Genomic DNA, 24,713 nt, shown 5'->3' on the forward strand with positions numbered 1-24,713 from the left:
TAAATGGGGTCATGCTGTATATATGTGTTATAACGAGTTTTTCACTTCATAGATCATTAATGTCTTTCCTGTTAAAACCATACTTATAGAACATTATTTATTTATCATTCATTTTAATTGATCTCAGAGAGAAGAAGGGAGAGAGAAACATTGTTCTGTTGTTTCCTATACTCACTGGACTGGGTAGTGAGTCTACAACCTGGGCATGTGCCCTGACTGGCAATCAATCCACCACTTTCTGGTGTATGGGACGATGCTATGCTGGTACCCTGACCCCAAATCCAGCCTCCCGAACTGTGAGAAAAATACGTTTCTGTTGTTTAAGCCACACAATTTTATGATATTTTGTTATGGCTGTCTGAGCTGACTAATCCTATACATTAAAAGCCCAGTGACTGAATGGCAGAACAACCGGAACAACCATGGCCCTCGCCCCGGCCGGCCCCGCCCCCAATCAACCCCCATTGGGGCAGACCCACTGGACCCCACCAGTGCACGAATTCGTGCACCGGGCCTCTAGTTCTTTGAGAAATGTCTGAGAAACCCACTGAGCAAGCAATACATATTTTTATACTCAGGTTAATAAGGGCTTAAAAAATAAGTGATAAGTATCCAACCCAATTGATGTGTACATAAAATCACTCTGTTCATGTGAATTACTTCCCAACTGAAACAGCACCACATCCACTAAAGACAAAAGTTCTCTTGGCCAGCGTGCTAACACAAATGTTCAAATCCAGGAAAGAAAACCTAAGGTATTTTTGAGGACTCAAAGTACTACAATAGCTTTTACATAGACTTCCACCCACTCAAAGGCAAAAAGTAAGGACAAGCCAGGTGTCCGAGCATTCTACACTATAGATACATAACCTTCAAAAAGTAAGTTCTATTGACTGGGTCTGTGGCTCCATCACCATCTCCCTGGTGCATCAAGTTACCTATAGAAACCAAGAAGCAGGCAGCGAAGGGACTTTTCTAAGGTCACCCACCCCTGAGCCAAATGTGGAATTAGAATACAAGTCTTCTCACACCAAGACCAATGTAATTTCTACAACCCTATATATACTGACTACAAAATGGCTACTATCATACTTAGTGCTATTTAAACTTAACTAATCTAAACCTGTTATCCTGAAACCTTCTTGCAATAATTAGGGAAGAACTGAAATCTCACACCCTTCACTGCTTCTCCTCTCGTGGGTACTTACCGGAGCTTCATTTGCTGCACCCAAGTGCAGGTCCTCGGTGTCTGTGAAATAGCCAAGTTCAGCAAACAAAGCAGAATCTTAGAAGAAAAGAACAGAGATGAACTGTCAATTCCATGTTCTGACCAATGGATAACCACTGTATCCCTATGCCAGATCTCTCAGGCTTAGGCTGATGGAGCTGGCATTATTATTATTGGTAACTAAAGGCCCAGTGCACGAAATTCGTGTGCGGGTGGGGGTGTCCCTCAGCCTGCACTGCACCCTCTCCAATCCAGGACCCCTCAGGGGATGTCCGACTGCCTCTCGCAATCTGGGACCACTGGCTCCTAACCGCTCACCTGCCTGCCTGCCTGATCACCCCTAACCCCTCTACCTGCCTGCCTGATCGCCCCTAACCACCTCTGCCTGCCGGCCTGATCACCCCTAACCCCTCTGCCTGCCTGCCTGATTGCCCCTAACTGCTCCCCTACCAGCCTGATCACCCCTAACTGCTCCCCTGCTGGCCTGATCACTCCTAACCGCCTCTGCCTCGCTCCGCACCTGGGACCCAGGATTCCCTCCTCCAGCAGGTCGCAGGCACCCGGGACCCAGGCTTCCCTCCCTCTGGCCGGCCGCAGGCACCCAGGACCTGGGTCGACTTCACCCGGGCCGGCCACAGCCACAAGGGACCATGGGCAGGCAGCTTCACCCAGGCCGCAGCTGCTGGCGCACAGGACCACGGGGTGGGCAGCTTGTCCCTCTCCCGGGCCGCAGCTTGGCTGGTCCCCATCCCTCTCTCGTGAGCTCATTTGTGCCTGGCTGGTCCCCATTCCTCTCTCACAAGTTCATTTGTGCCCTCAGCCCAGCCTGCCCCCTCTCACATACTGGGAACCCTCAGAGGATGTCCTAGTGAAGGCTTAGGCCCGCTCCCTGCTCCCCTTGGGGAGCGGGCCTAAGACGCAGTCTGGCCTCCCTTTGTGGGAGGTGACGGGGCTGATCAGGGGAAGGCACCAGTCCCATCATCCCGTTGCTGCAGCCACTGCCAGTCACCGCAGCCAGCAAGGTTTTTTCATCAACACGGACTCCAGTCTCTTCACCAAGAAAAAATGACAACTTTCTTTAGGCATTTTCAAGATGTGTCTTTCATATAATAATAATTTCTTTATTATTTTTTTTTATCCTCACCTGAGGATATGTTTCCATTGATTTTTAGAGAATGTGAAGGAGAAAGGGAAAGACAGAGAGAAACATCAAAGTGAGATGAACACTTTGATTGGTTGCCTCCTGCATGAGCCCTGACCTGGGCCCTGGCCAGGGAGGAGCCTGCAACCTAGGTACATGCCCTTGGTCAGAATTGAACCCGGACCCTGCCATCGGCAGGCCAAGGCATTATCCACTGAGTCAAACTGGCTAGGGCAGGATATGACATTTCTTAGCCCTCCAGCAGCGGACCTTTGTTTTTTTCGTCAGGAGTGTGGTGAAAAATCCTAGATCACCTTTTTGGATTCTTATTACCCAAGTTACTAAGAATATTACCAGTGGCATACAGGGAGCTTAGCCAATGAGCGGTCAGAAAAGGTGTTTCCTCTGTAGTTCACACCAATCACCGGCTTGCCCGCCCCCCTCACCCCCCGCCCGGCCCAGGCCTGACCCCCATCTCCCTCTGATGGCCGGCTCGGCCCCCCGCCCAAGCCTGACGCCTCTGGCCCAGGCTTCAGGCCTGGGCAGGGGACCCCCATCTCCCCCCAATCACCGGCTCTACCCCCACCCACACCTGATGCCTCTGGCCCAGGCGTCAGGCCTGGGCAGGGGACCCCCAGACCCCTCCAATTGCCGGCTCTGCCTTCGCCCAGGCCTGACGCCTCGGCCAGAGGCATCGACCCCCATCTCACCCCGATCACCGGCTTCTGGGAGGCTTCCGGGGCCAGCCTGCGGCCCGGGATGGTGGCTTCTGGGGTCGCACACGGGGGCCTGGATGGCGGCTCTCGCGCTGGCAGTTGCGCTGTCCCGCCCTGCCTGCTGTATGCAAATTAGCCGCCATCTTTGTTGGCAGGTAATTTGCATGTCGCGCTGATTAGCCAATGGGAGGTGTAGCAAAGGTACGGTCAATTACCATGTTTATCTATTATTAGATAGGATATTATCACCAATTACTATCTATAATAATAAAAGCATAATATGCCAATTGACCGAATGACCAAACAGCAGAATGACCATCCGACGACCTTCCGGACAACCTTCCAGACGACCATGCTATGACACACACTGGCACCAGGCCAGCCAAGGTGCGATGCGATTAGTCAGGGAGGCCCCCGCCATTGCCCCAAGATCACCCCGCAGAGGCAAGTCCAGGCCACTCTCTGCAGGGCGATCAACGGGGGGGCTCCGTGATCAATTGCCCCAAAGAGGGAGGCTCAGGCCACCCAGCTGGCAGCCACAGAGAGAGACCCAGGCCACCTGGCTGGCGGCGCTGCAGCAGGTGGGTGGGGCCTCCTCTGCAGGACAATCAATCTGGGGGCCCCACAATCGATCGCCCCACAGAGGGAGGCCCAGGCCAGCCAAGCAATCGCACCCCATGCCTGTCGCCTGCAGAGGGAGGCAACCAGTGGCAGGTGGGGTGGGGGGGGGAGGCAGCACCGCACAGATGGCAAGCAGTGGCAGCAGCGGGGCCAGGGCCAGCTGCAGGCACCCGGGGGACGGAAAGCCCCGATAGGCCTTGATCGCCAGCCAGGCCTCAGGACCCTACCTGAGGGGTCCCAGATTGTGAGAGGGCACAGGCCAGGCTGAGGGACACCCCCCCATGCATGAATTTCGTGCACCAGGTCTCTAGTCCTATATAATCAAACCCCAATATGCAAATCGACCGAACGGCAGAACAATCAGTCGCTATGATGCACACTGACCACCAGGGGGCAAATGTTCAATGCAGGAGCTGCCCCCTGGTGGTCAGTGCGTGCCCACCGGGGGAGCACCACTCAGCCAGATGCCGGGCTCATGGCTGGTGAGCACAGCGGTGGTGGCAGGAGCCTCTCCTGCCTCCACTACAGGCAGGCAGTAAGAAGCGAGGGGTCCCGGACTGCAAGAGGGTGCAGGCCGGGCTGAGAAAAAACTGCTCCCCCCGCAGTGCAGAATTTTGTGCACCGGGCCTCTAATTATTGATAAACTCCAGCCGTGTGAATGACAACCAATTCAAAGCTGGTTTCTAATTTGTGTTGTTGTCCATGTAATTTTTATCTTGTGAACTCAATCTTACACCAGGGATTTAAAAACAGGTTTCATGTCACATCACGTTGGACTAGTTTGTAATGACTTTCTGGAGCGTCACTAATCCCAATTCGGAGGCCCCTATGGGGTCAGCATGAAGAGGGATGTGGATGCTCAGCCTGAGGACAGGAGAGAATGGGGACAGCACATGCACTGGGTGTCCGCCAGCCACGCCAGAAGTTAAGAGACAACCAATTTCCTATCTAAACAGTAAAGAACTCACTCATCTAAACCAGCGGTCATCAACCTTTCAGACCTCACAGACCACCAGTGGTCCACGGACTACCGGTTGGTGACCGCTGATCTAAACCATTAGGTTTATTTCACCAAATCTAACTATATTCCAAGTTCCTAATAAGATTTCATTATAAACCAAGAAATTTGTGGCCACAGAAAATATTCTTCAATAAACTAGGTTAAATTTTCTGTAGAGAAAAGTCAAGATGCTGAATACCATACAATGCGTCTATTCTCCCTAACGTCTCAGTGGTTCTCAACCTTCCTAATGCCGCGACCCTTTAATACAGTTCCTCATGTTGTGGTGACCCCCAACCATAAAATTATTTTCGTTGCTACTTCATAACTGTAATTTTGCTACTGTTATGAATCATAATGTAAATATCTGATATGCTATATGTGTTTTCTGATGGTTGTGACCCACAGGTTGAGAACCGCTGGTCTAGAACAAGCAGGTCAAACTCATAGCCCGTGGGCCGCATGCGCTCCCAACAAATATTTCTGTGGCCCAACCAATATAACGGTATGTAAGAAACGTTTTAATAAAAATTTCGTAACTTAATTTTTACAATATCATGTTATACATAATCTATATATATAAAAGGTAATATGCTAAGTGTTCAACCGTCTGACCAGTCGCTATGATGTGCACTGACCACCAGGGGGCAGACACTCAATGCAGGAGCTGCCATGACGCACCATTTACAGAGAAACGGCACCGCAGACCTGGCACCCACAACACTCGGCTTCCCCCAAGTGGGACACAAGCCCGGAGCAACAGCCCACCAAATCGCAGCCAACACTGCCGAGATCCTATGACACAAAATGCGGCCCACAGCCCAGCCCAGCCTGGAAACAGTGGTTTTGGGCGCTGGATAATGATGTCATGTAGCAACACCTGGCTTCCTCTCCCTAGCAACTAGCCTCCTTGAAGTTTCTTCAACCCAGGAACCCAACTTGCTTTATAGCCAGGTGGAAACATTTTACACAGAAATGTCTGTGAAGCATTTTCCCGTGCCTCATCTCATTTGATCCTCACAGAAGTCCTGGAGTAGGTAGATAGGAGACTCGGTGGAATCCTATTTTCTTTTCATTAGCCGGAAAACAGAGATTTAGAAAGTTTAGAAACATGACGCAACTGAAAAGAAAAAATGGTGGACCTTGAAAATGACTTCAGGTTTTCTCACTGCACAGAATATAAGGTGTACCAATTAATAATGCCGATTTTGTAATCAAAGAAAACATGGTAATTTCAAGAGAAACATCAAAAGTGCTTTATCCAAAGTAAAGTCCATCACTAGCTACACATTTCCTCCATCTTTCAGGTAATTTGTGGATACCGTTCCAATTGAACTTTTCTTGTTTTGAGGTAAACCATTCAGAGACCCAATTTTCCACTTCTTCGTACGTTTTGAAGTGCTGCTCAGAAAGTGCGTGTGCCATCAATCGGAACAAGTGGTCATCTGAAGGAGCAAGGTCTGGTGAATATGGCGAGTGGGTTCATACTTCCCAGGCAAGATCTTTTAACGTGTCTTTAACTGGTTTTGAAGTGTGTGATAGTGTGTCACCATGAAGCAAAATTACTTTGCTGTGTCTTCTGGCCCATTCTGGTCATTTTATTATCAAAGCGTGGTTCAAATTGATTATTTGTTGTCAGTAGCGATCAGTATTAAGGGTTTCACCTGGTTTTAGAAGCTCATAATACACCATACCTTCCTGATCCCACCAAACGCAGAGCAGTGTCTTCTTTGTGAAGCAATTTGGCCTTGCAGTTGATGTTGATGGTTGACCTGGATCAACCCGTGATTTTGTGCGTTGGGGATTCTCAAAATAAATCCACTTTTCATCCTCAGTCACAATTCGATGCAAAAAAGACTTTCTTTCGTCCTGTTGAAGCAACATTTTACTGATGACTTTTCAGTTTTCCATTTGTCTTTCATTCAGTTAAGGTGGCACCCATTTTCCTTCCTTTAAAATCTTTCCCATTGCTTGTAAATGATCGGAAATTGTTTGCTGAGCAACGTTTAATCTTTCTGCAAGTTGTTTTTGAGTTTGACATGCATCTTCATCCAATAATGCTTATAATTGTTGGTCTTCAAACTTTTTTGGTTGACCGACCTTCTTTATCTTTCACATCGAAATCATCATTTTTAGAAAAAAACCAAGATGGCGGCATAGGTTAACGCCGGAGTTTGCTGCCTCGAACAACCACTTCAAAAATACAACTAAAAGACGGAACGGACATCATCCAGAACCACAGAAAGGCTGGCTGAGTGGAAGTTCTACAACTAGGAGGAACCGAGAATCAGAGGAGGCACAGTGCTGAAGTAAAATACTAAGGTGCGGAGTGCGCGCGGCGCAGGCTGGTGGCTGAGGGCGCGGTTGTCTGTTTCAATCCGGAGGGAGCCTCAGACTCTGAGCTCCAGATCCGGGCGAGTCTCTAGGGACCCAGACTCAGACGGGAGAAGCAGGACTGTCTGGCTACGGTCCCGCCGAGGTTTGCAGCTGTTGCTGGGACAGAGAGGCAGAGCCCCTGGGGACGGAACTGAGAGCAGCCATAACTGCTCCCTCCTCCGCCCTGTTGATCCCGTGGGACCCGCCCCGCCCAAGCCCTGCACAGAGGCATTTGCCAGAGAGCCTCAGGCAAAGGCTAGATTAGCACCTCCCTAGAGGACACAAGTTCTTCCACTGCAGACACAGCTGATTATCACAGCCAGTCGGCCTGGAGGTCAAATCCCTCTAGTATTAACTACAACAAGACTGCGCACAAAGACCACTAGGGGGTGTACCAAGAAAGCATAAAAAATGCGGAGACAAAGAAACAGGACAAAACTATCAAAGGAGGATATTGAGTTCAGAACCACACTTTTGAGGTCTCTCAAGAAGCTTCTAGAGTCTGTCGATAAATTTGATGAGATGTACAGGAAATCTAATGAGACCCTCGATGGTGTGATAAAGGACCATCTAGAAAGTAAGCATACACTGACTGAAATAAAGAATATTATACAGACACCCAACAGCAGACCAGAGGAGCGCAAGAATCAAGTCAAAGATTTGAAATGCGAAGAAGCGAGAAACACCCAACCGGAAAAGCAAAATGAAAAAAGAACCCAAAAATACGAAGATAGTGTAAGGAGCCTCTGGGACAGCTTCAAGCGTACCAACATCAGAATTATAGGGGTGCCAGAAGATGAGAGACAGCAAGATATTGAAAACCTATTTGAAGAAATAATGACAGAAAACTTCCCCTACCTGGTGAAAGAAATAGACTTACAGGTCCAGGGAGCGCAGAGAACCCCAAACAAAAGGAATCCAAAGAGGACCACACCAAGACACATCATAATTAAAATGCCAAGAGCAAAAGACAAAGAGAGAATCTTAAAAGCAGCAAGAGAAAGAAACTCAGTTACCTACAAGGGAATACCCATACGACTGTCAGCTGATTTCTCAACAGAAACTTTGCAGGCCAGAAGGGAGTGGCAAGAAATATTCAAAGTGATGAATGCCAAGAACCTACAACCAAGATTACTTTATCCAGCAAAGCTATCATTCAGAAGTGAAGGTCAGATAAAGAGCTTCACAGATAAGGAAAAGCTAAAGGAGTTCATCACCACCAAACCAGTATTATATGAAATGCTGAAAGGTATCCTTTAAGAAGAGGAAGAAGAAGAAAAAGGTAAAGATACAAATTATGAACAACAAATATGCATCTATCAACAAGTGAATCTAAGAATCAAGTGAATAAATAACCTGATGTACAGAATGAACTGGTGATTATAATAGAATCAGGGACATAGAAAGGGAATGGACTGACTATTCTTGGGGGGAAAAGGGGTGTGGGGGTGCGGGAAGAGACTGGACAAAAATCGTGCACCTATGGATGAGGACAGTGGGTGGGGAGTGAGGGCGGAGGGTGGGGTGGGAGCTGGAAGGAGGGGAGTTATGGGGGGGAAAAAAGAGGAACAAATGTAATAATCTGAACAATAAAGATTTAATAAAAAAAAAATCAAAGAACTATATACCCCCCCCCCCAAAAAAAAAAAAAAGAAATCATCATTTTTAAAGTGTTTAAACCAGTGTTCACAAGTATCTTGAGATGGAGCATATTCACCATAAGCTTCCCGAAGTATACAATAACTTTCAGCAGCACTTTTCTTCAAATTAAAGTAATGAAGTAAAACTTCCTGCAAGTGCTCTTTTTTTTGGCATGAAATTCGACATTTTTAAGCATAAAAATATCTATGATATTAACACCTTCAGAAAATTTGACATATGAAGTTTTGAAGCTTGCTGTCAATACAACAAAATAGCACACATATTAAATAGCATATATATCAGCATATGTGTAACTCCATCTACTGAAAAAATCCACCTTATTAACCGGTACACCTGGTATAGTCAAACACTGCTGCAATTAAATATTTTACCCTTTGTGCTCCCTGAGTGATCTATAATAATCATCTGCTTCATGTTGATATTTACTGCTGTGTTGCTGACAATTACCTGAAAGAGAAGTTGGGGTGCTTCACTGGGCTGGAAAAAGTTTAGCTACATCAGAAAGCAGGTCTAATTAAGCAAGTTTATTCAATATCTAGAGGCCCTGGCTTCGTCCGGAAGGTAGTCTGGAAGGTCTTCCGGACAGTCATTCTGCTGTTCGGTCTAATTAGCATATTAGCTCTTTATTATATCTATTATATCTACAATAAAGAGCTAATTAGACCAGACAGCAGAACGACCTTCCAGACGTCATTCCGGACGTCCTTCCGGATGAAGCCGTGGTGGCAGGGACCGAGGCAGAAGCAGTTAGGGGCAATCAGGCAGGCAGGTAAGCAGTTAGGGGCAATCAGGCAGGCAGGTAAGCAGTTAGGGGCAATCAGGCAGGCAGGCGAGTGGTTAGGGGTGATCAGGCAGGCAGGCAAGTGGTTAGGGGCAATGAGGCAGGCAGGTAGAGTGGTTAGGGATGATCAGACAGGCAGGCGAGCGGATAGGAGCCAGCGGTCCCGGACTGCAAGAGAGATGTCCGACTGCCAGTTTAGCGGGCCTAAACTGGCAGTCAGACATCCCCCAAGGAGTCCTGGATTGTGAGAGAGGCTGCAGGCCAGGCTGAGGGACACCCCCCCATGAATTTCATGCACTGGGACTCTAGTAGGATATATAAAAGGCTAAGTTGACTCGTGCATGCACGATACATATAAAGCTCTCGCTGGCGCCAATCCCACATGTGTGTTTCAATCTATCATTGTCGATCGTGAATTTGGTTGACACTTCTATTATAGAGAAAAGGCGAATAGCAATATTAAAATATTTCTTTTAATTAATTTCCTTTCAATGTGCACAAATTCGTGCAATGGGCCACTAGTTATTAATAACGAACTACAACGTTCACTAATGACTGATTACTAAAATCATGTTGCATTCATTTCCCTTACATGCCTAGGCACACCATTTCTCTCCACTAATACTAGCAGTGAATATTTTAGCAGCTGATTGCCACGTCATTAATCTTGTACTGACTTGTTTGTGTGCGCAACGGGAAATATTTCACTTTCGGAGAACAAGGAAAAAAGGTTTATTTGTGTTATGCTTACTAATTTGTGCAATTATTCAGTGTCTGGTAAGTTAATGTTCAAGAAAAAATATTAATTTTTATTAAAATGTTCTATTATTTTATGTTAACGATGACTCATTTATTTCAGCCCTTTGTATTCAGCATGTCTCTATAGAAATAAACCTATGTTTCTATGAAAATGGAAGCTTTTGTTTTTTTGCAGCCCATATACACTTACACCTTGTTTATTTGGCCCGTGCTAGCCTTTGAGTCTGACATGCTTGATCTCGAACTTCAAGAACTTTGAAGAGTTTTGCCCTTTGTACTCCCATTACCATGCCACTGAGACTGCTCTCTCTGGTCTCCTCACTTCAACACATAGGAATTATACTGCCTATCTATTACTAACTGGACCAATAACAGGAACAGTTCACCAAGCTTACACCAAATAACACATATGCAAGCATTTGTAGGTAGTAAGAATGAAAGCTCTCAGAAAAGGACTACCTTTCACTGCAAGGCCCTGACAGCAATGACATGAAAACACTGTGCTCAGACCTTGATCTCAATACCATCATCCACTCAATGGGAGTCCACTAAGGAGTTCCTTGAAGAAATGGCTCATTCCATGGTTGAAGCAGGGAAAGTACAAGATGAGGCTGGAAATGTTGTGACAGAAAATAAGGAAATTCTCAGAGAATGATGAGGATGTCAAAAGAATAAAAGAGCTGGTATGAGTGGACTCCCACTGGTCAAATCTGGGAAAATCTGGCATCAAAGTAAAATGAGAGTGATCACAACCCACTGAATCAAGCAGGAATCAGTGAGTCCATATTGACACACACGCACATAACGGAGGCTCACCTCACAGTACAACATCGATTATAAATGGCGACAATGACAGAGATGACCCCCTCGGTATTACAGGAGGAGCTGGTGGAGGCTGCAGTTAGCAATGGAGACCAGGGTGCAGGCTTACTAAGGAATAGGATATTGGCATCATGGCAGCTTGTCTCCCCCAAACAGTGACTTGACAGTGGAGAAACCTGGCAGATACCAACCTGACTATACCGTCAAGGTGACCGTCACCGCGGGACAGGCCCACAGCGTATGCCTCCAGATGCAACGCACTGAGAAGAGCAGTGTCGTGTCCTAGCAGCCCACCATGACGCACACCTGACTCTGATCACGAGGAGACAGTGGACAGACCCAGGGTGAGGGTCACCTGATAGAATAAAAGACTGTACTCTTTAAGACTGTCAATGCCATGAGAGACAGGAAAAGACTAAGGAACCAGTCCAGGCAAGTGAAAGCAATGCATGTTTACAGAGAGAACCCCAGTCAAGAAAGGAGAAAGCCACTATTAAGACAGATGGCCAAATCTGAATGGTGGCTGTGCCCTGGACAGCAATACTGTACCAATGTTTATGTCCTGGAGGAAGGAGTGTATGGTTGGAATACAGGAGTATCCCTGTTGGGGGAGAGGGAGTATAAACTGCAGTGTTTAGGGGTAATGGGTCAACACATCCCTCAAGAGAGAAATGGGGCAAATGCGGTAAAATTTTACAATTAGGGGATCTGTGTGAAGTGGTATTTACACAAATGCAAGGGAGGGGCAGGGAGAGAGGGCAGGAGGAGGAGAGGGGAGACACATGGATGACTTCATAAGCACATGACAAAATGCTCCATATCACCTCTCATCAGAGAAAGGCAGATTAAAGCTGCAATGAGATACCATGACACACTTATGAGAATGGCTAAAATCCAAAGCATTGACAACACCCAATGCTGGCAAGGACGTGAAACAACAGGACTCTCACTCATTTCTGATGAGAATGCAAATGGTGCAGCCACTTCTAAGACAGTTTGGAAATTTCTTACAAAACTAATCATACTCTTACCATTGACCCAGCAATTGTGCTGCTGGTATTCACCCAAATGATCTAAAACCTTACCTCCACACAAAACCTGCACGTGAATATTTATAGCAGCTTTATATATAATTGTCAATAGTATTTTAAAACAACCAAGATGTCCTTCAACAGGGAAATGGATAAACAAACTGTGTATTATGTGCCACCAAAATCTATACATTGAAGTACTAACCCCCAATGTGACTACATCAGAAACAGGGTGGTCTTTAGGGGGTAACTAGGTTAAATGAGGTCCTAAGGGTGAGGCTCTAACTGATAGGACTGTGGCCTTATAAGAGATCTTCCTCTCCCTTTCCCTCTCCCCCTACACCTCACCTCTCACTCTCACTCCTCTCTCTCCATCTCCTCCCTCTTCTCCCCCCTCCCAACTGTAAGACATTCTGGAAACGAGAGAAGCAGTGAAAAGATCAGCCCAGGAAGAAGGGAGGAGGGTGAGCGGAGCACAGGTATTTGAGGGCAGTGAAATTGTTCTCTATGATACTCTAATAATGGATACATGACATTACACATGTGTCAAAATCCACAGAAGGTACAACTCACAGTAAACCTTAATGTAAACTATGGACTTTAGTTACTGGCTCATCCATTATAATACCGTAAATGTACTACACTAATGCAAGATAATGGGAGTTAGGGAGTGTAATATGGAACTCAGTGTACTATCTGCTTATTTATTCTGTAAATCTAAAACTGTATAAAGATAAAGTCGATTAAGCATTAAAAATAACGGTGAAATTCAAATTCCAGTGTCCAAGTGAAGCTGTCATGCTGGAGTCCAGGAACTGCGAGAGAGACCACATGACCTAAAGTATTTGCTATCTGGACCTTCACAGAAAATGTTTTCGAAATCGCGCTCTAAAATTCCATCACTCAAGTTAAAGTAGGAAGAGCACTCCCCATCACAGCTGTTCTGAGCTAATCAACTCTTCAATTACTCAGTTGCTAGGGTCACAAGAAGTACTAATTACATAATCTGACCCTTTAAATAGAACTGGTCAGCTTCTAATAAAAAAATCAAATCAGCCAGAACTGGTTTGGCTCAGTGGATAGAGCGTCGGCCTGCGGACTCAAGGGTCCCGGGTTCGATTCTGGTCAAGGGCATGTACCTTGGTTGCGGGCACGTTCCCAGTGGGGGGCGTGCAGGAGGCAGCTGATCGATGTTTCTCTCTCATTGATGTTTCTGGCTCTCTATCTCTCTCCCTTCCTCTCTGTAAAAAATCAATAAAATATATTAAAAAAAAAAAGACTATGTTGACCTTTAAAAAAATAAATAAATAAAAATAAAAATTAAAAAATCAAATCAGTTAAGTACTTCCCAGAAATAAAATGCATATTCTACTGAAAAACGCTAGCAGACAGAAGCATTTCCCTCTAGTGCCCACAAAATCTATCCTACTTACTGAACACCTAAGGCATCAGGGATTAAAGTGTGAATTAAGAGGGGACTATTGACAGCTTGAAAAGAAAGCCTGGGAATGGCACATTCAGGGGGACAGTGACCGACCACAAGATCTGAATGCTTTTTAACAAGAACATGGAGACCAGGGGTCAACTGTGCTGATCAGTCAGGAAAGTGCAGCCTGTGTATCAGAAGAAAAATGTAACACAATGCTCCCAGGAAGTACCCACAGCTATAGCTTAAGAAACAGCATGAATATTTAGTCGTTTACCAGCTGAGAAAACAGTCTTAATGACCTAATATAACTGGGGGATCTTGGTAAGAATCCAGTCGGTAGAAATAATTCAGGGAAGCAGCACAGAACATCGACTGGAGCAGACTTGGGAGGCAGACCAACCTGGTTCGGATCCTGCTTTTGCTTCTCTCTAGCGCCAACGCCGAGCATTCCTTCTCTCTCAATCTCAGTTCACTCACTTGTAAAATAACAACCTCACTGGACTGTTGGGAAGATTTAATAAGATAAAGCACCTGGTGTGTGTGACTCTGGTTGAGCGTCCAGCTATGAACCAAGAAGTCACAGCTAGATTCCCGGTCAGGGACCACGCCCAGATTGCAGGCTCATCCCCAGTGGGGGGCGTGCAGGAAGCAGCGGATCCATGATTCTCTCTCATCACTGATGTTTCTATCACTCTCTCCCTCTCCCTTCCTCTCTGAAATCAATAAAAACATTAAAAAAAAAAGATAATACAGCCAGCACTGGTTTGGCTCAGTGGATAGAGCATCGGCCTGTGGACTGAAGGGTCGCGGGTTCAATTCCAGTCAAGAGCATGTACCTTGGTTGTGGACACATCCCCAGTGGGGGGTGTGCAGGAGGCAGCTGATCGATGTTTCTCTCTCATCGATGTTTCTAGCTCTCTATTCCTCTCCCTTCCTCTCTGTAAAAAAATCAATAAAATATTTTTTTTAAAAAAAGATAATACGTGCAAGAGTTCAGCAGGGCACCTGACAAAATGCTAAATAAATGGCAATTGTTCTTATTTCTGTTATATTTAGCTTGGGAAAATACTCCTGGAGTAGATGGTCTAAAGCAGAGGTTCTCAACCTGTGGGTCGCGACCCCTTTGAGGGTCGAATGACCCTTTCTCAGGGGTCGCCTAAGACCATCGGAAAACACATATGTAATTACATATTGTTTTTATGATTAATCACTATGCTTTAATTATGTTCAATTTGTAACAATGAAAATACATCCTGCAGCCCTAACCGGTTTGGCTCAGTGGATAGAGCGTCAGCCTGTGGACTGAAAGGTCCCAGGTTCGATTTAGGCCAAGGGCATGTACCTTAGTTGCGGGCACATCCCCAGTAGGAGGTGTCCAGGAGGCAGCTGATCGATGTTTCTCTCTCATCGATATTTCTAACTCTCTATCCCTCTCCTTTCCTCTCTGTGAAAAATCAATAAAATATATTTTAAAAAAAAAAGAAAATACATCCTGCATATCAGATATTTACATTACGATTCAAAACAATAGCAAAATTACAGTTATGAAGTAGCAATGAAAATAATTTTATGGTTGGGGGTCACCACAACACGAGGAACTGTATTAAAGGGTCGCGGTATTAGGAAGGTTGAGAACCACTCGTCTAAAGTTTCTCCAGCAACTCATAGAAAATCTACCCAAGGGTTGAACTAAATCTCTAACCGTAATTTAAAAGAAGTTCTGTCTTTGAAAAATCAAGTGAAACTTCAGTTCAATAAATGGAATTGAGATTCCACTCTTGCTATTGAGAAGGATGGCCCAAGAGGAAAGATGAAGACGCTCTGGGTTCCCCCCAAATTCCAAAGCTGGTGAATGGTGTAGGCTCAGCACAGGGCCACTCCAGAACCTACACAATCCCAATTCCCACTAAAGCCCAAAAAGAGTACTGTATTAGCATCAGCTCTCGAACTCCCAGGCGGGATAAGGTTCCTCTAGAGATGACAATACTTCTCCACCTCAGTCACCACACTATCCTAGCAAGGAAACCTACAGCTGTATCTGGAGAACAGTCAGGACTACAGGGCTTGTGGGTCCGTCCAGATGAGCGGGTCCTAAGGCAGGTGCCGGGGTCTCTACTTCTCTGCTACACTGACAGACATCAGCCCAGAGCAACAGTGGATGCCGCAGGATGAACATCTGTTGCACACACATTTCACACACACAGACACGTGCATGTGCACATACACAAGTGCACACACTTACAAACACATGCACTGACAAATATACATGTGCACACACATACACAGGTACACATACACAAGTGCCGCACGTACACAGGTACATGGATGCACATGGGTGAACATAGGTATGCACAAGTGCACAGGCATGCACGTACACAGGCACACACATGCATGTACACATACACACAGGTGTACATATGCACACACAAGTCAGCGTACGTACATAGGTACATACACATGCGCGCGCAGGCACAGGTACATACACACATGTACACACGGGTGTACATGGGTACGCACAAGCCCACCCACACGTACACAGGTACACGCGTGCACATACATAGGTACATACATACACACGGGCACACAGATGTACATAGGTACACATAAGTGCGCGCACGTACAGACATACACACGCATGCGCAGAGGCACATACATACGCACGTACACAGGCACACGCACATACACGCACACACAATCCAGCAGCCACCCGGTCCCACGCTCCACCGAGGCCTCCTGCCCTCCGCGCTGGACCACGTCGTCCCGCCCCACAAAGTCCCTGCCTGGTGCGCCCCCAGGGGGACAGTGACAACGGACGGCCATTCCCTTCGGGAGTCGGCAGCACCCTCGGGAGCACGCGAAGCCCTCGTCCGGGAAGCCCTCGTCCGGCAGACCGTCCCACCTGTCACCGCCGCGGGCGGGCGGGCGGGAAGAAACCGAGCCACCCGGGCCTTTCTGGACCCCACTTACCCCAATCCTCCTCCGGCCGCGGAGGGAGCCCCGGGCTGAAGGGCGAGGCCATCGTGCCGGCAACGCCGCCCGCGCGCCCAGGCACACACTCGGGGCCCTGGAACTCGGTGGCCCACGCGGGGGCGGGGATGGCGGAAGCGGGCGGACCGACGCAGCGCACGCCGAGGAGACGGTGGCCGAACGCGGACAAACTGCCTCACTGCGCGAGGTCCCGCAGGACCCGAGAGGGACGTCCCAGAACGCGGCGACGCCGACTTCGCCCCTCCGCGCTGGCCGCGCTTCCTGTCCCGCGGCTGTAAGAGGGAAAAAGACACGCGAACCGGCGTCAGCGAAATAAAGGATCGATGGCGCTGACCGAGAGGCAAAGCCCCTGCGGTAGGAACCAAGCCCCGCGGCGGATCGGCCCCGGAAGGGCCGGCGACCACTTCACATGCCACCGCCCTGCGGTGCACCTGCAGCCAGTGCAAAATAATCTCGACTGTCCACTGTAATGGGAAATTTTGTAAAGTAAAAACCAAAAAGGGCCCTGGCCGGTTTGGCCCAGTGGATAGAGCGCGGGCCTGCGGACTGAAGGGTCCCGGGTTGGTTTGGGTCGGGGCACCTGCCGGGGTGGCGGGTCGATGCCCAGTGGGGGGCGTGCAGGAGGCAGCCGATCAGTGATTCTCTCTCCCTCTCCCCTCCTCTCTAAAATCAATAAAAATATTTTTTAAAAAATCAAAAGGGAAAAGTGATGCCCGTCCTGAACAACTGGCGGGTTCCCCGAACACCGTCAGCAGGTCTCCGGGCAGCACCGGAGCTGAGAGCGCGATCCGGCTGTGCCCGGGCCGCTCGCCATCAGCGTCCGGGGCCGCAGACCCGCGGGAAAGGAGCGCCGGCGCGGGCCCGGGCCGGCCGCGGGGGGACGCTCCGGGACACGGGCGGACGGGCCAGTCCCCGCGCCCAGAACCGGAGAGCGAGTCCCCGCGCGCCTCCACGACGGGGGGCACGCCCACCCTTTTCAGGACGGAAACCGACCCAGCACTGAGCCTGTCGTCGGAGACGTTCCCAGAAGGCGACTCACCGGGATTCGCGCCTCGCGTCTTCTCAGGGCGCTGGCGACGCCAAGAACACGTCTCCCCACGGCTCCCAAGCCCCACGCGTCCCAGCATCCTCCGCGCCGCCGCGCTTACCGCGGGTTTCGTCACCCGCACCCCGCACGCAGCCCCGGCCCCCGCCCCCCCAACACCGGCGCCAGGTCCCTTTCCCGGAACGTCACTTCTGCCACCATCGGTTATGACAGCTTTCACTTGGATGAAGTTCCTAACACTTTATTCTCACCCAACCGCAAATTCAAAAATTGACATAAAAACTAAAATAAAACCGGCAAGAGCTTTCTATTCTATACCCACCATATACACTTTTTTAAATCACCATGACTGAACTCCATCAAGTTTTCATTTTTTCATTTTCAAAACTTTTACCTTTTACTAAAAGGGCCAGAGCCCTGGCCAGTTTGGCTCAGTGGCTAGAGCGTCGGCCTGCGGACCAAAGGGTCCGGGGTTTGATTCCCGTCAAGACAGGATCCGCCCCAGGCGGGGCCCTGTCCTGGGCTCCCCTAGGAGGCAACCAACCGATGTGTTTCCCTCACTTAGATGTCTGTCTGTCCCTCTCTCCCACTCTCCCTAAAAGTCAATGGAAAATACCCTCAGATAAGGACTAACAAAAAGAAGGGGGGGGGGCAGATGATTATGAAACAAGCATTTGTGTACTTATCACCAAAAATAAATATTAACATTTTCCATTTTCACTTTAGATTTTTCATAAGAAATTAAACATTATGAAGTTGAACTCCACTTTTCCCTCCATCCACATAGGCAATGTTTATTATGAATATTATAGGACTCATTCAAGTCCATTTTTATTTATTTTACATGTTTAAATGTTTGTAGATACATACATTTAGTGTTGTTTGGGGTTTTTAATATACATAAAAGTATCATACTCTATTTTCCAAGTCATTCAACATTACTTTTTGATATGTGTTTAAACTGTTTTTAGTATTTATTTGAAAAAAATATACACACACACACACACACATATATATATATTTTGTCCTTTCCCTGATGGACATTTAAATTGTTTCAATTTGTGTGAGTCTCCTTATTTACATGTGCAAGCATGTCTAAGACATATGCCAGGTCATAGAGGAGCATTAATATTTGCCAAATTACACCAATTTACTCCCTGGCTAGCAGTGACAGGTTCCCTTTGCTCCACATTCTCACCAACACTAGATACGGTCACACTTTACACTTCTTTGCCACTGTGAGAGGTGTCTATAATTTACATTTTTCTGACAAAGTCATGAGGCATCCTTTTTTGTGTTTATTAAACCTTATTTCCTCTCCTGGGAATGTCCCATTCCTCTCTTTTATAAAACTTGCTGTTGAATTTTCTTTCTCTCAATCATGTGTACCTCTCGACAGCTGACTGTTCATTTCACTGGTGCATATGCTACAGAGAGCTTCTAGGCCAGTGATGGCGAACCTTTTGAGCTCGGCGTGTCAGCATTTTGAAAAACCCTAACTTAACTCTGGAGCCGTGTCACATATAGAAATTTTTTGAAATTTGCAACCATAGTAAAACAGACTTATATTTTTGATATTTATTTTATATATTTAAATGCCATTTAACAAAGAAAAATCAACCAAAACAATGAGTTCACGTGTCACCTCTGACACGCGTGTGATAGGTTCACCATCACTGTTCTAGGCCAACACTTGTCTTTGTTTATGGGGTTTTTATCCTGTGAGTTTTCATTTCAGTGACGTCACATTTATCCATCCTTTTTGTTTGTGATCTCTGCTTTCTGTATCTTGCTAAAGAAACCCTTCCCACTCCTGAGGTCAAGATCTTTTTTAATTTCCTTTTAATAGTTTTACAGTCTTGATTTACACAATTTTTTAATTCAGTTACTCCTGGGGTAGAGTAATTATTGATTTTTTATACAGCAATCTTGTATCTTTTTTTAAATATATTTTATTGATTTTTTTACAGAGAGGAAGGGAGAGGGATAGAGTTAGAAACATCAATGAGAGAGAAACAGCTGCCTCCTGCACGCCCCCTACTGGAGATGAGCCAAACTGGTTAGGGCAGCAATCTTGTATCTTAAAAAGCTCTAATTGCCCTGACCAGTGTGGTACATTGGTTAGAGCAGAGCCTGCTCCCTGAAGGGTTTCAGGTTGGATTCCTGTGCAAAGGCACGTACCTGGGTAGCAGGTTTGATCCCTGGCATGTGTGGTAGGCAACCAAATTGATGTTTTTCTCCCTAACCCTTCCTCTCTCTAAAATCAATAAAAACATTTTTTTTTTAAAAAGGAGTCTTAAACACACTTTTCTAAAATTTTAGATACCTGGGCTTCCTGAACAGTGACAGAAAACTACACCATAGTCAGTGTTTTCCTCATAGCCTTTCCATCTACATTTCCAAGAAAAATCCAGACATGTAGATTTACTAATATCTCTAAAAAGAGATTTCTAGAAATAAAAGAATATCTCTATTTAAATGATAGTTTCTAATTTTTTTACATACTTTTGTTCATCCAGATCTTAAGATCACATAACTAACATTCTCAAAACCAGAACTCTTTAAAATACATGAAACAGAGGAAGTATCTGGGTTATAGATTTTAATATCAAATAAAGTGTAATTTACATGACGAAGAGGTTTTGAGCCCTGGCTCAATTGGTTGGAGCACTGTTCTGTGCACTGAAGGGTCAAGGGTTTGATTCCCGGTCAGAGCACATACCCAGGTTTCAGGTTTGATCCCCAGTCAGGGCTCGTATGGAGACAACCAATTGATGTTCCTCTCTCACATCAATGTTTCTCTCTCTCCCAAATCAATAAAAAAAGGTATCCTTGGGTAAGGATTTAGAAGGAAAAAGTTTTTATTTCCATATAAAGTAGTCTTAACACGTAAACAGTGTCCAAGGCACACCAAGTGAGTGCATCTTCTCACATTTCAAATGAAACGCTGACAGTCTAAACACCAGGACGCCGTGTGAACGATGAGAAGCAAGTAGCATGCACCATCCAGCAAGTTTCTTTTTCACATATCAAATGTCACAAGTTCACATTTTTCTCATTTGTGATCCCAGAACCAGCAGCATTTTCATTTCATCCACTCTATTCTTGTGGATTTGAAAAGCAGGGGTTATCCATCTACCACAGGAGCACTGTTCACCATACCAATTGAAAGAACCCAACTTGGCATTGCATTTGGGGCACAGAAGCTGAAAAAAAAGCAAATTCCCTACTTCATTCATTCACTTTTGTACAAAACAATTATCTTTGGCAACAAAGAATATAGAAACAGGACCTGGGCCCTACCTTCAAGAAATTCAGATCTAATCGATAGGATGCAATGGGAGAGCAATTTCCTACAATAGCTGTGTCAAGAATAAGAAGCATGTTGTACCCTAGCAGGTTCAAGGAGGAACAGATTAACTCCAGCCCCAGGGGGAAAAGGTGAAGCTTAAGACATGAAATAGAATGTTTCATAGGTGTGGCATGTGTGCTGGCTTTTAAATCAGTCCGCAACTTAAGATTTCAAACCAAAACAATCAAAGCTAAAGGTAGGAAAGCATGTTAAGATTCTCATGTTCTGTTTCTGATATTCAGAGCCTATAGTTAGGCCTTAGATTCCTGCCTATTTAAAAACAAAACAAACTAATACTCTAGTAAAATAGATAAGTCCAAAAATGCTTAACAAGTCTACTATATTTTCTTCTAATGTGTTTTTAGCACTAAAAAGAACTAACTTAGACCTACACCTCTCAGTCAAAAGTGGTTCACTTTATTTTATTTTATTTATTTTTTCCACTGTGCAACCTGCTTCAGTGCCTGCAGCCTACGGGCAGAGGCCAGGCAATGGTTCGAGACCACAGCTTGCTCTGGCCTGGGACCTATGAGAGACCCAGCGGGACGGGCCTGCCATCAACCCAAACCCATGCAGAGTGGTTCACTATTTTAGAACAGCTGGTTTTTGTTTAATTTTTGATAGATTCTTGTCTACACTAAAAAGATATAATCTTCAGAAAGAAAGTAGTTAAGATGGAGTAAAACACTAGATAAAATATGGTTTAAAATGCAACAAGGAACAAAAGATAGATGATTTAATGAAACTAGAAAATCAGGTGTGTCCTCACCTGCCCATCCATCACTCCCAGCAGGGCGGGTTCCATCCACTGCACAGGTTCAATGAAATAGGATGTGCACTGAGCCTGACTCCCCGTGACAGGCACGAGGGATGGTGCCCGTCTCTTGTGGGCAAAGGCTATGGAGCCACTTCCTTCATTATGATCCAAAATGCTCGAACTTCGAAATAAAGACCTCCTGCAGCCTCCAAACAAACAAAAGCATTAATGACTTCCAAAGTAACAAAAAAAAATAGATGAAATGTGCAGTTATTTCTTAAAGGGCTACTTTAATTTTCAGTAGTCTCTACAAGTAACTTGATTGCTTTACTACTAAGAATTTACATTCTTGGAAGCAGATTTGAATTTGAAATGTCTATAGTACTCAACTAAACAAATTCTCCCTACAGAGATTTAATAAACTGAAACTTTCAGTACTTTCCAGCTGCTGAGACAAGATAAAATCTCCAGAAAATACAAAATATTTTACCTGCACTTTCTACATTTGTAGAGAACCTCCTCTTTCGATCCTTGTGAAACCACGGTTGGGTCAACAGCAAAGAGTTCTTGAGGTAAGCTCTGCAGCTCTACATGACAATGACAATGTATCTACTGGTTACACTCTGCATTTTCAGACAAAATTCAGTTAACGTCAAATTGAGGCAACAAGTGCTAACCTCAGAAATTTTTTTAAAAAGCACCCAGCGTTGAAAAGGTAGGATGTGGTAGGAGATCCCTTGGGTTCTGGGCAGACTGCCTGAGTTCAAATCCCAGACCCACCACTCACAATCCATGTGACCCTGAACAAGGTATTTCTTGCTAAACCACAGTTTCAAAAGGAAATAAAGGACCTGTCTCAAGGGGTTGCTGGGAAAGTGAGATAATACACCTGCGGTGCTTGGTGTCAAAGTAAATAGCATCTAGAAAGGTCCCAGTACAGACGAGCGATTATTACTCACCCGGATACTTCTCTGTAACCTTTTGCAAACGATATTGCTTATAAATTGCACTACAGGTATCGACTTCGCATCCCATGAGCTGGTATAATTTCAGTTGCCACTCAAAACCCTCATTCATCCTGTAAAGACAAACAAAGTTAAGTTTTCTTGAAATAAGTAAAATCACAAAAACAGAATGATTACTCTAACAAAGAACTCACTTGGCCTCTGGTTTGATAGTCTGGAGGTTTTCATAGGCTTTTTCAAAGGTAAGTTGGTCAGTCTTCATCAGAAAAGCAGTCATTACAGCCACACTGCGGCTGACTCCTGCATGACTTAAAATAGCAAATAGCAATTAAAACAAAAAGCACACAAACAAAAACCTCAGCCCCTCTTAATGGTCAAGTTCTGCTTCAAACTCTCTGCTTCTGAAATACTATCCGTGTGCAAAATAATTATTCCTTTATTTCCTTATTCTTCTTAAATTCTGAACCATGTGAACGTCTTACACACCCAAATAGGATCCACGGAATCTAAGATTTTATGCTTCGGAACAACGCCAGGCTCCTCTGCTCTTGGCATGAAGGGCCCCAGATCTGGTCTCAGACGGCTTTCCTATCACTGCCTGCTGCTCTGACGCCAAGAATTCAAACTGTGGTTATTACATACCATCCCCATTCCACTCTTTCCGCCTCTGCGACCGCCTGCTCCTTCCCCTGAGCTAGGCTCGGGGTCCGAGGGTCCCAATCGACGCGTCTCTCCCCGACTCCGCTGCACCAGCCACAGGTCCCCGGCGCCCGAACACAAGCTCCTCCGGGAGCCGGCGCTGCCCGTGCACCCCGTGGCGTCATGTACCGCCGGGGCCCTGTCTGTTCACCTGGCGATCTCCCCCCAGCACTCTCACTCCCGCCCGCACCCGCCCCCCGCCCCCCCCCAAAAAAGGAGCTGCCAAGGCCCAGCCGTGATTGGGCCCGGGAACCAGGAGGTCGCGGCTCGGTCCCCGATGGGGAGCGTGCAGGAAGCAGCCCATCGATGATTCTCATCGATGTTTCTCTCTCTCTCCCTCTCCCTCCCTCTCTCTCTAAAAAGCAATAAAAACATTAAAAGAAAAAAAAGGCTGCAAAAGGAACCCATGGAACCGTGAGTGAATGCGGGCAAGGCCGCCCTCCGCCCGCCCGCCCGCTCACCAGTGCACCAGCGCCGCGCGGCCCTCGGCGCGGGCCCGGCCCAGGAAGGCCACGCAGCGGCCCAGGTGGCTCAGGAGGTCGGTCTCGGGCTCGTCCAGTGCGGGCACGAAGAGCCTCCGCAGGCCCTCCACCTGGAGGTCGGGCTCCTCCGCGTCCACCGTCAGCACGGCCGTGACGCCCGCCTCTCGCAGGCGGCCCGGCTCCGCGGCGGCCGCTCCGCCCAGGTACAGCCCGGGCCGCACCTGCAGCATCTCCGCCGCGCGCGCCGGCGTCCAACGCGGTGGCACCCGGCCCAGCGCCCGCCACCGAGTGGGCGGGCTAGAGCGGCCCCTGCGCCCGCCACAGAGTGGGCGGGCTAGAGCGGCCCCCGCGCCCGGCCAGCTTCACAGCAGCGCCCTCGGAGGACCCGGCCGGCGGCGGAAGTGCGCTCCCGGGAAAGGGCTGTTTGGGCCGCGGAGACACGGCCCCCACCTGGTGGATTCGGGCTCCGGGGCTTCCCACGAAGCAGCTGCAGCCAAGTTTGAAGCGCTGGTTCCGCGGCCGAATCAGCCGCGTGATCGAGCCTCTGAAGCACAGAGCATTCCTCCGACGTGCGGACTCAGTGTGTATCCCGCTCCGGGACTGTTTTTCCTTTGTTCTCCTTCGCCCAGTCCCCACTGCTTGTATTCTAAGCAATCGGTCCCGTGTCTTCAAGAAAGAAGGGACTACAGCCAGAGGGAAACCGGAGTTGAGGGACATGTTTCTTTCTTTATTTTTTTAACAGGAAAGACTTGAACCTTTTTAAAGTGCGGGGAAGTATCAGGAGAGAGGGCGAAGCTAAGACACAGAAGGAAGAGGGGACCGGGATGATGGGGGGGTGGGGGTGCAAGGTGGCACCCGG

The 24,713-nt window shown here is 47.1% G+C and overlaps 2 protein-coding genes and 1 non-coding gene across 4 annotated transcripts in view; all 3 read right to left on the bottom strand.

Annotated features, from left to right (window-relative positions):
• Window positions 1-17,679, bottom strand: part of ATF6 (activating transcription factor 6) — a 138,111-nt gene extending 120,432 nt beyond the window's left edge. For both annotated transcript variants that reach the window (XM_070397162.1, XM_070397161.1), the window contains exons 1-3: window positions 17,594-17,679; window positions 16,534-16,826; window positions 1,209-1,285 (exon numbers count right to left, since the gene is read on the bottom strand). In XM_070397162.1, coding sequence (XP_070253263.1) covers window positions 1,209-1,285; window positions 16,534-16,585 — 129 coding nt within the window. In that variant the 5' untranslated portion in view covers window positions 16,586-16,826; window positions 17,594-17,679. The remainder of the gene's footprint in view (window positions 1-1,208; window positions 1,286-16,533; window positions 16,827-17,593) is intronic.
• Window positions 17,680-20,186: 2,507 nt separating this feature from the next.
• DUSP12 (dual specificity phosphatase 12) lies at window positions 20,187-24,107 on the bottom strand. The gene is made up of 6 exons (XM_070397163.1): window positions 23,834-24,107; window positions 22,868-22,981; window positions 22,668-22,786; window positions 22,199-22,295; window positions 21,721-21,907; window positions 20,187-20,805 (listed from the first exon to the last, which is right to left on the bottom strand). Exons 1-6 carry the CDS (start codon window positions 24,082-24,084, stop codon window positions 20,644-20,646), a joined length of 930 nt encoding a protein of 309 aa, XP_070253264.1. The 5' UTR covers window positions 24,085-24,107; the 3' UTR covers window positions 20,187-20,643.
• On the bottom strand, window positions 21,393-21,525 carry LOC138996487 (small nucleolar RNA SNORA42/SNORA80 family). Its single transcript, XR_011468781.1, has one exon. It is a non-coding gene; the product is annotated as a small nucleolar RNA SNORA42/SNORA80 family (small nucleolar RNA).
• Window positions 24,108-24,713: the final 606 nt, after the last annotated feature.

This window comes from Myotis yumanensis, unplaced genomic scaffold, assembly GCF_028538775.1.
Source record: "Myotis yumanensis isolate MYYU_CA2020_CCGP unplaced genomic scaffold, mMyoYum1.0.hap1 SCAF_17, whole genome shotgun sequence".
NCBI classification, from domain to species: Eukaryota; Metazoa; Chordata; class Mammalia; order Chiroptera; family Vespertilionidae; genus Myotis; species Myotis yumanensis.

Coding starts and splice junctions, on each gene's coding strand:
- DUSP12 (XM_070397163.1), bottom strand. CDS start 24,084: ATGCTGCAGGTGCGGCCCGGGCTGTACCTGGGCGGAGCGGCCGCCGCG. Junction 21,908..22,198: donor TACAAATGTAGAAAGTGCAG/GTAAAATATTTT, acceptor TGGAGGCTGCAG/GAGGTCTTTATTTCGAAGTT. Junction 20,806..21,720: donor TGGGAGTGATGGATGGGCAG/GTGAGGACACAC, acceptor CTTTTTTTTCAG/CTTCTGTGCCCCAAATGCAA.